Source organism: Amia ocellicauda, chromosome 2 (genome assembly GCF_036373705.1).
Source record: "Amia ocellicauda isolate fAmiCal2 chromosome 2, fAmiCal2.hap1, whole genome shotgun sequence".
Taxonomy (NCBI): domain Eukaryota; kingdom Metazoa; phylum Chordata; class Actinopteri; order Amiiformes; family Amiidae; genus Amia; species Amia ocellicauda.
In genome coordinates this window covers 22,934,334-22,948,712 of record NC_089851.1, presented here as the reverse complement: position 1 = coordinate 22,948,712, position 14,379 = coordinate 22,934,334, and the positions used below count along the sequence as shown (strand labels likewise).

Sequence of the window (14,379 nt, the reverse complement as noted above, 5' to 3'; positions counted from 1 at the left end):
GACATTCAGTTTGGAGTTCAGGAGATTGTCTTGACCAGGACCACACCCCTAAATGCATTGAAGCAACTGCCATGTGATTGGTTGGTTAGATAATTGCATTAATGAGAAATTGAACAGGTGTTCCTAATAATCCTTTAGGTGAGTGTAAACAGTTTCACTCTTTATTACATTAATTTTAACTTTGTATATTTTATTAAATTAGACTTTTACAATTGTGATGGCAACAACCTTGCTATGATGGCATTGAAAATGGGTTTGTTTGTAAATATAGCACTTTTATTTAATTTTCTATTTAATATTATTTATACTTTCATTTAATAGAAATCAATAGCATTTTGAAAACTCAGATGTAACAAATCCGTACTATATATATATAAGACATATTCAAATATTTTGAGATATCTTTAAATCATTTAAAGATATCTACACATATTTCAAGACATCTTCAAATAATTCCAGATATCTTCAAGTATTTAAAGATATCTCTAAATCATTTAACGATATCTGCAAATCATTTAAAGATATCGAATTTAAAAGTACATTTAGAGATATCTCTAAATGATTTGCAGATATCTTTAAATGATTTAGAGATATCTTTTAATCATTTCTAGATATCTCTAAATCATTTTGAGATATCTTCAAATGACTTCCCGTATGTAGCCCAAGATTATCACTTCCTGTTAACCTCTTAAACTGGCAAAAATGGGAATTTCCTCCTAAAAGGACCGGCCCTATTTCAAAAGCCCATAACTCCATACATATTTGCATCACATGCATATGGATGGTATCATTTGAAAGTAAATAACTTGTTTATTTTTTAGAAATGCTTAGAACATAGCTTGGAATAACAAAATAATTATAATACAAAATAACATGCAGAATACCCTTTTTTATGTTTCACATCACAAAGATGGCACCTCTGTATATAGTAGCCTGAATCTCCGCAATATCCCTTCAGTGACAGGGAGGGGGGGCACTCAGACACGCATAGATCCCTCACATTCGGTCGGATTTCTTTCCAAATAGGCTTGTTTTGTTCAGAACATTTTTAAATCCAGTATATATTATGTATAATGATTTATGTTCAATAAATCACAGAAAAGTTCAGATGCGATGATATAAGATAGTTGTGTATCAGTGCACTGTACAGAGAGTGTTCACTTCCTGACATTCTGAGCTCTGCATATATATTTTCAGATGTCTTTTATTCCTTCTCAGACTAAGTACCACCCCCCCAAAAATAATAATAATAATAATAAAATTCCTTTTTAAGAGTACCAGCGCCATCTGTCAGTTTAAGAAGTTGACTTGTTCATTAATTTCTATGTAATTGAATGAGGAAACAGGAGGTGATAATCTCAGCCAATATACAGGAAGTCTCAATATACAAAAATATACAATTCTCATCTTCAGTTTAAAAGTGCTGATTCCTGAAATGCATGGCAAGTCAAATTATAATTTATAGATATCTCAAAATCATTTAAAGATGTCTTCAAATCATTTATAGATCTCTTCAAATCATTTAGAGATATCTTTAAATGATTTAGAGATATTAAAATATTTGAAGATATCTTGAAATGCATTGTGAGATATCTCAAAATGATAATTTGGCTTGTCATACTTTTCAGGAATCAGCACTTTTAAACTGAAGATGAAAATTGTACAGATATGCATGCATAACTTAAATTGAAGATAATTTAGTACTGGCACTTTGGTGGGAAAGGTATTATTTTCAGAGGCATAATTGAATGCAGTGACCTGAAATTGCACAACTTGTCATTTGGTTGCACATGTGATGACTCAGTTTATTTTAAACACAATGGAAAATAACTGTTTTCCACATGCAATGATATGATTCCTTTTTGTTGAAGCAGAAACAAACAAATCATGGCAGTATAAACACATATCAAAACATAAGCTTTACATGCAATTTAATAAAGTAATGTTTGTTCACAAAATAATAGTATTCGGTTGTATTTCACTCACTGACACTTCATTTCTTTGTGAACAAAAAGTGGGTTAATGACAGAGATTACTAAGGTTAACGTCTACCACTTGTTTTTCTCGGTTTTCTCCATATTTTGGAAAGTCTAGTTGTACACTCCACATAACCCCTTAGGGACAAAGGCAAAGCACCCCTTTTTATTGATCCATTCAACAAGTAAAAACAAGAAAGACAATCTGTGGATTGTGGTGAACCTATAAAACTAAAATTTTAAGTAAAGGTTTGCACCTTTCCCTCACCAGAATTAAAGTACACAGACGTTAATTTGATGTACCATCGATACAAATTTCCACTTGACTGTTGTTAAAGACATATCATATGTATATGAATTTGTATTATTGTATTTTGGTTCATACATCCTACTGATATTTAAAGATCTTTAATTAGAATAGGATTTGGATTCCACATTGAGTTTTGATGCAATATTTGTAATATTTTTATCTTTCAATTAGTCAGGCTACATCAGACTGTTTTTGACAGATGTTCCAGTCCTCAGTCAGCAGACCACTATGAGATGAAAGCAAGTTTCCTCCCTATAACTCCATCTCACAAAAACATTCTAGTCAAATTATTCAAACAACACAGTTGGCCAACTAACTTTTATGGTTCTCTCAAAAGAATATTGATTGCATAAAGCATGACACAAACTTCTTTGGTAGGGGATTCTCACAGGATCTCAGCACCGGACATGAGAGATATATGAAAATCATGCACACCTACATCCCCATTGTTGGACTACTATTAAGTAGCCCTTATTATAGACTTATTGGTAACACTTTATTTTAAGTGTTTTTTAACACTGCCGAAGCCCAAATTCTAACACATTATTAAGTATGTTATTAATTGTTATATGAATATTACAAATCATAAATATATTATTAGACATTTTTATTTAAACTTTTTTGCTATAATATGTTATAATATATTTAATAACATACTTAATAAAAGGTATTATAACATGACATTTTCAAGCCAACATCAATCTATTATTATAATCTGCCATGCCATTTATTTGCTTCTATTAAACATCTTATAATGCTATTTAATTACATATACTATAAGAAGACTGCATTATATGTTATAGCTCTACCTATAAGGTAAGCTTACATTTATAAATCAATTTTACTGATGTATCTCTGCATTGTGATATGTTTTTGCTCTATAGTCTATTCTATGATATAATATATCATTGTGTTCTATTTGTATGTTTCTCATTACATTGCCAGGTATTCTGATACATTACAAAGAAAATAAATATGGTCAGCAACTTTTGTCTTCACTTTTTATATCCTGCAAAACATGCAACTGGGATAAAAATATTACATATCCCATTGACTAGATGTCTATACCTTCCATCCAGACCTGTGGATACTTGATAACCATGTGAATTACATTGTTTTTGAATTGTGTAGTTTCTTCTACATCCTACAACGTGTTTTGAGAGGTAATACATAACCCAGGTAAGTCACCATCATAATTATTTAACAAAAGACACCTATTACAACTGCTATTGCTTGCTCATAGTCATCAAAACATGTTTTACATTGTTGGATCTTTATCACATCCTGCATATTTTTACTATGGAGGGTGTGGTGGATATACTGCACACTAAACCTTCTCTGGCCCATGTCATTAAAAAACAAACCATTCTTGAAAACTGAACCCTGAAACCTGCTAGCTCTTCAAAGGGAATGCCTGGTGATTACTTGCTTTCATTTATAATAGTAAACACGAATTTAAACTCTAACACCATTATAGAGACCTATGCCTAAAATACAAGGTGTTACATTTAAAATAACAGTTGATAAGCTGTTGTTGATCATTTGAACATCATTTTGCCACCCCTAAGCTAAAGTGGTGCACATCTTTCATCTATAACAGCTATGTAAGCATAGACCCTCCTAAATCAAAATATGCTATAAATGAATGTAACAAGTAATAAGCTGTTCTTAACCATTTATAAGTCGTTTTGCAACCCCTAAACTAAAGTGGTGCACAATTTCAATGTAAGAGCAGTATTGATATATATCTCAAAGTGTCTCATAATTAAGTTGTTAATAAAGCTATAATGCTGCTGTTGTTAAGCATTTATTATACATTTTGTAACCCCTATACTAGAGTGGTGAACGTTTTAATGTATAACAGCAATTTAAATGTGTATTTTTGAAAACAGGCCATATTTCCACATTTTAACAAAAAAGGGCACATAAAAAAATTATAAAGTTTTATTTTTTACAGGAATAAGAAGTACCAACCTTTAAATACTGAATTAGTGGTTAAACAGTGGTTAAGATTAAGGTAACACTGACAAAGCTTAAATGTCCTCAAAATATTACAAATCTATATATATATACTCTCTCTATATATATATGGTTGATAATTTTTTTAACTTCTTTCAGTAAATAATGATCCTGTAAATATATTTTACAAGCCTGATAAAAGGATCAGTTTTGCACTGATTAACCAGTGTGCCCACTCTAATGCATTTAGAAAATTTAAAGAATTCTCTGTTCTGTTCCCTCAAAGACGCCAGATCCGATTTGGTGGTGGTTAAAGCAAAGTGCTGAATTGCCAAATTGCCCAGGTATCTCTGTAGGACTTCTTCTGGATTTTCTCCTAAAAGATGATTAATGCATCACTGAAACAGCAATCAGCCCAGTTCAATTTTCGCATGCATCATATTGCTAAATTGTTATCATATTTCACACACACAGTGTATAGATATAGTGCTGTGCAAAAGACTAACACGGCAGTGCATTTCCATATAATAATACATTATATAGCCCTTTGATCACAAAAGGGTAAAAACATTTTCTTTAAACATTTACATTTCTGTTAGTACCTTTCAGATGCAGCTCTGCATAGTGTGTGTGTCATATTTATATATATATATATATATATATATATATATATATATACACCGATCAGCCATAACATTATTACCCCTGACAGGTGAAGTGAATAACACTGATAATCTCGTTATCATGGCACCTGTCAGTGGGTGGGATATATTAGGCAGCAAGTGAACATTTTGTCCTCAAAGTTAGTGTTAGAAGCAGGAAAAATGGGCAAGCGTAAGGATCAGAGCGACTTTGACAAGGGCCAAATTGTGATGGCTAGACGATTGGGTCAGAGCATCTCCAAAACTGCAGCTCTTGTGGGGTGTTCCCGGTCTGCAGTGGTCAGTACCTATCAAAAGTGGTCCAAGGAAGGAAAAGCGGTGAACCGGCGACAGGGTCATGGGCGGCCAAGGCTCACTGATGCACGTGGGTAGCGAAGGCTGGCCCGTGTGGTCCGATCCAACAGATGAGCTACTGTAGCTCAAATTGCTGAAAAAGTGAATGCTGGTTCTGAAAGAAAGGTGTCAGAACACACAGTGCATCACAGTTTGTTGCGTATGGGGCTGCGCAGCCGCAGACCAGTCAGGGTGCCCATGCTGACCCCTGTCCACTGCCGAAAGCGCCTACAATGGGCACGTGAGCATCAGAACTGGACCACAGAGCAATGGAAGAAGGTGGCCTGGTCTGATGAATCACGAGTTCAAGGTGTTGACTTGGCCTCCAAATTCCCCAGATCTCAATCCAATCGAGCATCTGTGGGATGTGCTGGACAAACAAGTCCGATCCATGGAGGCCTCACCTCGCAACTTACAGGACTTAAAGGATCTGCTGCTAACGTCTTGGTGCCAGATACCACAGCACACCTTCAGAGGTCTAGTGGAGTCCATGCCTCGACGGGTCAGGGCTGTTTTGGCGGCAAAAGGGGGACCTACACAATATTAGGCAGGTGGTCATAATGTTATGGCTGATCGGTGTATATATACACCGGAGGGAAATTCCCCTGAACTCTCCTCTTAACGTGACAGCACCACCACACAATATGTACAGGGAGGTGCATCTCTCTGGAAATTACACAAACATCTAATGTGTTTAAAGTTAAATATATACAATATCTATGTATATGTGCTATACGTACATATATATACACACACACCTATACACACACACACACACACACACACACACACACATGTTATAAGTCTACCAATGCAGTTCAGTATTTAAAATCTTATTTATTTCAGGTGCAGAGCATTCATAGCTTCACATCAGTAAACAATAGATTCAGAGCGAAATACATTTCAAAGTGTCCGGCTTCTATGATGTAAGTTGACAATTTAATGTATGCATAATTCAAGTCCATCACTCGTTTAATCATTTGCATACAATCCAATCGCATTGAGTCTTTACTTCATTTTCAATACAGTCCTGCTCAGACACACTAATCACTCACAGCCATATACAGAAAAGAAAAACAAACTTATTTTTGAAACTCCACAAAATTAGAAGTAAATGATATAACTCTCACCATATTAAACAAAACATAAATAGTTCATAGTCTATGCAATATTATTGTTATATATTAAATTATAAACCATGTTTGGCATAAAACAACCAGGGACTGAGCCTTCCCGCTATTGTACAAAGAAAGCTTAAAAAATAAATATCCACATTTATCCATCAAATATGATGAACATTATTGATCTACATTTATATATGTACAATATTAATCGTTACTTAGGAATTAGCAAAATTTATCACGAGAAACTAAATAAAGACAAGGGTCATTACACGTAAACACACAAGGCTCAGACTGAAGTTTCCAGTGAAACGTAATAGAGGGAAATTCTCCTGAACTCTCCTCTTAACGTGACAGCGCCACCACACAATATCTATAGAAATTATACAAACATCTAATGTGTTTAAAGTTAAATATATACAATATCTATATATTTTTGCTTATTCTGGGAACTCATAGCAAAATCACTTTCCTCTGCACAATTTATTTTAACTATTAAATACAAACTATCAAAAAGAATAGCAAGATAAACACAAATCCATCACCTGTTTTAATCTATGTAAGCTAACACAACTAAACTAACACAAGAAGCAAATCAATGAGGGGAATATTAAATGGCAGTCATTTACCCACAAACTTTTAAATTCACGTTACATGTATTATAAGTATATGCATATTAAAATCACATATTAAAATTCTCTTGAACGTAGTCAGTTAAAATTAAGTGTTTCACTTACATTTCTCAGCTTGTAATCACATCAGCTACAGTCCTTTGCCTTTCTTGGTAATCTTCCAGGTCCAACTCTTTTATTTCTTATGGGGTGTTTGTTGTGTGAAAACCTGCTTTAAAGGCAATTGTTTTCTAAATATGCTAAATATTATACAGGTTTAGAGGGAAGACATACATATATATATACACTCACCTAAAGGATTATTAGGAACACCTGTTCAATTTCTCATTAATGCAATTATCTAACCAACCAATCACATGGCAGTTGCTTCAATGCATTTAGGGGTGTGGTCCTGGTCAAGACAATCTCCTGAACTCCAAACTGAATGTCTGAATGGGAAAGAAAGGTGATTTAAGCAATTTTGAGTATGGCATGGTTGTTGATGCCAGACGGGCCGGTCTGAGTATTTCACAATCTGCTCAGTTACTGGGATTTTCACGCACAACCATTTCTAGGGTTTACAAAGAATGGTGTGAAAAGGGAAAAACATCCAGTATGCAGCAGTCCTGTGGGCGAAAATGCCTTGTTGATGCTAGAGGTCAGAGGAGAATGGGCCGACTGATTTAAGCTGATAGAAGAGCAACTTTGACTGAAATAACCACTCGATACAACCGAGGTATGCAGCAAAGCATTTGTGAAGCCACAACACGTACAACCTTGAGGCGGATGGGCTACAACAGCAGAAGACCCCACCGGGTACCACTCATCTCCACTACAAATAGGAAAAAGAGGCTACAATTTGCACAAGCTCACCAAAATTGGACAGTTGAAGACTGGAAAAATGTTGCCTGGTCTGATGAGTCTCGATTTCTGTTGAGACATTCAGATGGTAGAGTCAGAATTTGGCGTAAACAGAATGAGAACATGGATCCATCATGCCTTGTTACCACTGTGCAGGCTGGTGGTGGTGGTGTAATGGTGTGGGGGATGTTTTCTTGGCACACTTTAGGCCCCTTAGTGCCAATTGGGCATCGTTTAAATGCCACGGCCTACCTGAGCATTGTTTCTGACCATGTCCATCCCTTTATGACCACCATGTACCCATCCTCTGATGGCTACTTCCAGCAGGATAATGCACCATGTCACAAAGGTCGAATCATTTCAAATTGGTTTCTTGAACATGACAATGAGTTCACTGTACTAAACTGGCCCCCACAGTCACCAGATCTCAACCCAATAGAGCATCTTTGGGATGTGGTGGAACGGGAGCTTCGTGCCCTGGATGTGCATCCCACAAATCTCCATCAACTGCAAGATGCTATCCTATCAATATGGGCCAACATTTCTAAAGAATGCTTTCAGCACCTTGTTGAATCAATGCCACGTAGAATTAAGGCAGTTCTGAAGGCGAAAGGGGGTCAAACACAGTATTAGTATGGTGTTCCTAATAATCCTTTAGGTGAGTGTATGTATGTGTGTGTGTTTAACGTTGAAATTACTTTTTCAATCACAATACCAGAATGAAATTTAAATGGACTTGTCCAGTTGGAAGTTCTCTTAATTTTGTCTTTTCCGTTTTTCAGGGAATTGACATATCTTGGTGGAAATTGACACTAGAGAAGCCTCTAAAAATATTGAAAATAAAGTATCCACCAACATGACCTTAAAATTAATTAGATGGCTACAAAAGAGGAGAATTGAGCAATGCTTCAGAATACCTGGCAATGTAATAAGAAACAAATAGAACACAATGATATATTATTTCATAGAATAGAACATATCACAATTCAGAGATATATCAGTAAAATTTATTTATAAATGGTACATATAAGCTTACCTTATTGGTAGAGCTATAACATCTAATGCAGTCTTATAGTATATGTAATTAAATAGCATTATAAGATGTTTAATAGCAGCAAATAAAGGGCATGGAAGATTGTGATAATAGATTGATGTTGGCGTGAAAATATCACGTTAGAATACCTTTTATTAAGTATTTTATTAAATATAGCAAAAAAGTTTAAATAAAAATGTCTAACTATATTGATAATTTGTAATAATAATTAGTAACATAATTAATAACATGTTAATAGATTATTTATAATGGACACTTAAAATACCGTCTTACCGACTTATTTACTATGTTCCAAAGTTTGGAACATTTGACATTTTAAATTGAAGTGTTATATGGTAGTGTTTGGTTATTACTCATTGATGCCAAAGCATTGTATTACATAGTAGAATATGACTGAATATAGTTTCTGTGAACATCCTTGCTACTTTACATTGTACAAATAAACCTGCATCATATATACCAGACTGCAGGAAGAGTGTCAATATGGTTTATAACAAGTCATAAAATACTTTAGTGAAGGGAATTGCTGACAAACAGTAAATATCAGTCTTTGTAGGACATCTTATATTTTTCACCTTGTTATCCTTCCACCAAAGTGAAGCTATATTTGCAAGGTATGCATGTATTTTTTTACTGTGTGATAAAAACTTTCCCAGTATTACATTTAAAACAGCACCATATTCTGGAGCAGCACAAACCTTAGCATGTCCTATTCATGTTCTGCACTTTTGCATTAATTTCTCATGTTTAATGAATCTTCACAAAATAAATATATTTTCCTCTGGTTTGCCACTAGCATACATTGTATTGCACATACATTTGATTGATAATGAGATGCTCACATTAAACTGTATATATATATATATATATATATATATATATATAAAGCATGTATCTGTGGAGCATGTATCTGTGGAGACTGTGAAATGCAATCCTGCATAAGTTTAACATTCAGACTCAGGTCATGCGTATAATTAAAAGACCATTTTAATTCCAAATCAAGCAGTCAAACACAATACTAAAAACAAATAAATACATTGTTTTCACAATTTATGCTAGTATGACAGCAATATGTCCATTCTTCATACTGCAGAGCTCAAAGAGAAATACTCCAAGCTCTAAAGAATGCACAGTAATAAAGATGACTGAAGGGACCGACTGACTTTGCCAATTCCATGAAAAGGACAGGCCAGAGTATGTCAATTTAAGAGTTGTCCAGAAAAGACCTACTGGAAATTATGTCATTGTACCTGCCCTTGGATACAACTGTAACAAATCTACAAAAGTAATTGCAAATTATAACAACTAGTTTCATCAAATGACTTTAGCATAATTTGATATGTAAATGTGTTTATCAAACCACAAACCAAGAGCAGTTACATTTTTTTTTGTGGGAAATGAGGCGACACCAACCATTGTTTTTAGAACTCTGTTGCTAATGCTTTTCTTTGTCTATATAGACTTATGGTAAACTACAATATTCATTTAAAGATTGCTGTTTTAGCATGGAAATGTATTTAAATTGAATGGACCATACAGATAACACATTATACCCTATTCATATAATTTCACACCACAATATATAATTGGTTGCCAGCCTTCAAAAATAACCATTTATGTGCACTGGGAGAACTGCATGGGCGAAACAGTGATTTCCCTAAAATGTTTCCAATAAATGCATTCTGTTTTTGCAACCAACAAGATTTTAACATCTGAGGATTATCTGTACACTGCTAATGCTACAGAATTTGACTACACTGCACTGAAAAAATAAATATGTAATGCTTTTCAATGACTTTGAAAAATGCCCTCCTAAAATGAACAGAAATGTCAGATGAGCAGACAAGTGCTGCTTATTGAAGCAGAATCAGCTGTTCTCTGCCTTAGAGATGTTTCAAATATGTCACAAGCCATGATAAAATTAGAAGGGATACCATATAATCCGTGACCTATAGTGTCTTTTTATTTTCTAGTATGTTGTTTTTCATTCAGATACCATACTTAATTATATTTGAATGATATGTATTTTTAATATAAATATTCTAATTATATATTAATTACATTTTCTACATCAATGCTTTGTAATTATGGAGCACCATTGATGTTGAGTTATGTTATTTTATCATGTTAATCCATGGCATTTGCTTTGAGGTTCAACAAATACAATTACGTTTTTTACTTGTTTGTTGAACTTAGTGTTTTCTTCCAAAGTACAGTTCACTATTCTAAATATGCATACACTTGCAATGCAGACATGACTAATGGCACTCACTAACATCATAGCTAAAACCAATCTTGTTGTCCAAAAAGAACCAAAACAAATGAGAACACCAGATTTAGTCCTAGAAATCTCATCCAATCAACTAATTGAAAATCATACTGTGCTTGTCCCCTGGCAACAAAGAAGTTAATTATTTTGTCCCAGAAATTGAGTTCAGGCTACAGTCACTCCTCTGAATTCCCAGGCACATGACTAATCTGCTTTAGCTTTATCTATCTATTTATTTGTTTATTTATTTCAATTTATAAACATGTTTTTATTTTATTTTTTCACCTGTTTATTACTTTTTCTCAGCCTCACTCAAATGTACCTGTTTATCCTGTGATTTCACTGAATTATTTATATTTTCAGTAAGTAATACAGGAGAGGATACTCCAAATTTAACAGATTGACATTTCACAAGCTTCCCCAGTAACAATGTTTTTGCATTCTTATTCAAACCTGACCATTGTGTCCCATGACAAAATACAATAAAACTGTAATTTGTAAGTGCCTCATGATTGATTATTTAATATTTCAGTTTACTACTTTACTTTATTTTTCTTTTTGAAATAATGGTGAGGGAACATACATTTAGTACCAGATTTGTCTTTTAATGTACTTCACATTACAGACTGAAAACCGAGGTATGTATGTAACATCTTTGTGCCCCAGGTTGCCTGGTCTGGGAACACACAGGTTGTATCATATCTGACTTATTCAGCTGGGATTGTTTAATAAAGAATCAGAGTTAGATAATGAACATTTTCATATGAAGAGCTTGTGTCCATTCAAAGTTGGTTGTTTATTCTGTGGATAGTCCTTCAAACTCATGTATAATTGAGATTCACCCTGCTCTTCTCTGTGGTCATTTACCTCAGCCATGAGAACCTGTGTTGCCACTGGCAGGGCCAAAGATGTGGCTTTGGTCACATAGATGTTTAACTGCCGTGATTCATTATAGTGGTTACTGAGGTCTCCTACAATATGTGAGGCAACCTTTGCAATTAAAATAAGCAAATATATAGAGTGTGGCAGTGTCAGAGGCAAGGCTGGGGTCAGGGCGGGTCTTTCAGTGGAGGAGACTACAAAACCCCTCCTCCAAGACTCCAAACCCCAGAAGCCAGCAGGGCTCCTGATGGCCATAGCCCCGCCCACCACTTCCCCTATAAAAGGAAGAAGGAAGCGAACCAGTGTGTGCATGCTTGACTGGGGTAGCAAGGTGCACAGGAGGGCCAGGGCCAGGGCCAGGGCCAGGGCCAGGGCCAGGGCCAGGGCCAGGGCCAGGGCCAGGGCCAGGGCCAGGGCCAGGGCCAGGGCCAGGGCCGGAGAAAGAAGGGATAAGGTCACAGTTGACGGATTCACTGGCTTACGACCCTTTTTCTGGACCTGGACCATTCTCCCTCTTAAACCCCGGACTGTCTGACAACCTCCCACTGGTAATGAAATTTGATTACGGACTGCCCCTGTCATGCTTCTGTTTGCCCGGTGTTCGGCTCTCCCGACCCGGGCATTTACTGTTATTGTTATTGTTTGTTTTGTAGTTGGGGATTGTTTACGTTTAGTTAGTGCTCGGACAGAGCTAAGTTTTGTTTTGCTTTTTGACACTGTGCCTGCCATTTAGGAAAGCAATAAAACAACAGCAAGCCTGTTTTGTACCCTTTGCCTGCCTTCCTACTGTGTGTTTCAAGACCAGACCCCGCCTACATACAGCCCTTTCTTGCGACGGGTCCCCCAACCCGTTACAAGAGATAAATATGAAAAATATTCCTTGCCAGTAGTGTCACAATGGTACTAATGAATTAAAGCATATTAGTGAAATGCAAGAAAACATCAGAGGTTCTCCGATGGTTTCACAGAGGATCTGGAGCTCTTGTAAGATTTCATAATCATCTTGTAGGAATTGACATGTCAGTGTGAAGTTAGAATTAATAAGATTATTTTAGGGTTATTCACCCCATTAATGCTGCTGCTGAGGAAAGGGTAAACATTCAGAAATCATAATATTTTCAACAAAGAATTTGAAAGCATTCATAGCTATACTTGGGAAGCAAGAGTGCAAATATTTATTTGATTTTGCGAAGAAACTGGTATGCTTCAAAAAAGAAGATAGCCAAATCCAAAGGCTCTCTCTATCGCAATTAGTGCTTCGATCTTCACTGTTTTCTTTTTCAGCTGTTACTGTTATCATCCTGTGAGTTATTTAAATCTGGCTCATTGCTTATAGATCACATTCAAAAGCAGCTTATATGACAAATGTTACATTTAATTAAACACGTGCAGGCCATACTTAATGTAAACTATTCCACAGAGGTTACCAGAATGACTTTTGACCAACTTTGAGGACAACCTGATTTTTAGTGCCATGCAAATTGGGCTTTAGAGGCATATAATGTGTCTGTTATTATTTGAGAATATTGAATCCTGTGAAACAATAACTTTTGTCGAGTCATCATAAAGTGCGTTTTAGGTTGTTGTTTTATTGCAGTTTAGATCAGAACAAATATTGTAGTACCAGAGTAAGCGTAAGCAATTTATAAGTAATTGCATGCACAATATGTATCAGGATAATGTTTTTTATCACTAACATTTCCTCAGCAGCATAACAAATATCAGTATTAATGCTTCAGTGTGTGTTCAATTAAGGAAGAGTCTGCATGTTAACTCTAGTGGATGCACTTTTTCTCTGCTTTAGTCTATTTTAACCTTCAGAAAATGTAATCTGTCAGTCAGTTGGTCTCATGTGAGTTAAACTGATTAAATGTAGAAAGAATAATTCCCAAAGCCGGTATAATAAATGAATCCTTAAACCTTGGATTATGGACAGGAGCTCCAGCAAAAGACATTGCTGTTTGTATCAATTTTAAGGAGGCCTAGACCAGCTCAAAACTTCATCCCATTCAACAACCACAGATGAACAGCACAATAATTCTCTGATGACCTGCGTTATGTAGAGGGGAGAATCCTATGTCAAATATCAAGAATTTGAATTTTTGTCCTTTTTGTTTTTAATTTCAGTCCTAACCCTACACACTTTACCACTAGATCAAAAGGAAATAGGAGAGGGAGATCGCGCTAAACACGGTTTCATTTACCACAGTTTCAGAACAACACAGTAAAATAATTAAGGGACAAATTCACTTTGCACGGTCAAGGTTTCAGAACAACACAGTTTGGCAGTGAGTGGGAGTGTGCTGACACCAATATCGAAGACCCTGCCCTTCACTGAGAA

The 14,379-nt window shown here is 35.4% G+C and overlaps 1 protein-coding gene across 1 annotated transcript in view; it reads left to right on the top strand.

Moving 5' to 3' along the window:
• LOC136712928 (transcription initiation factor TFIID subunit 4-like) overlaps positions 1–14,379 on the top strand; it is a 53,780-nt gene that overhangs the window by 5,107 nt on the left and 34,294 nt on the right. The window contains exon 2 of the mRNA XM_066689758.1: positions 12,366–12,586. Within this exon, the coding sequence (XP_066545855.1) occupies positions 12,366–12,586 (221 nt within the window). The remainder of the gene's footprint in view (positions 1–12,365; positions 12,587–14,379) is intronic.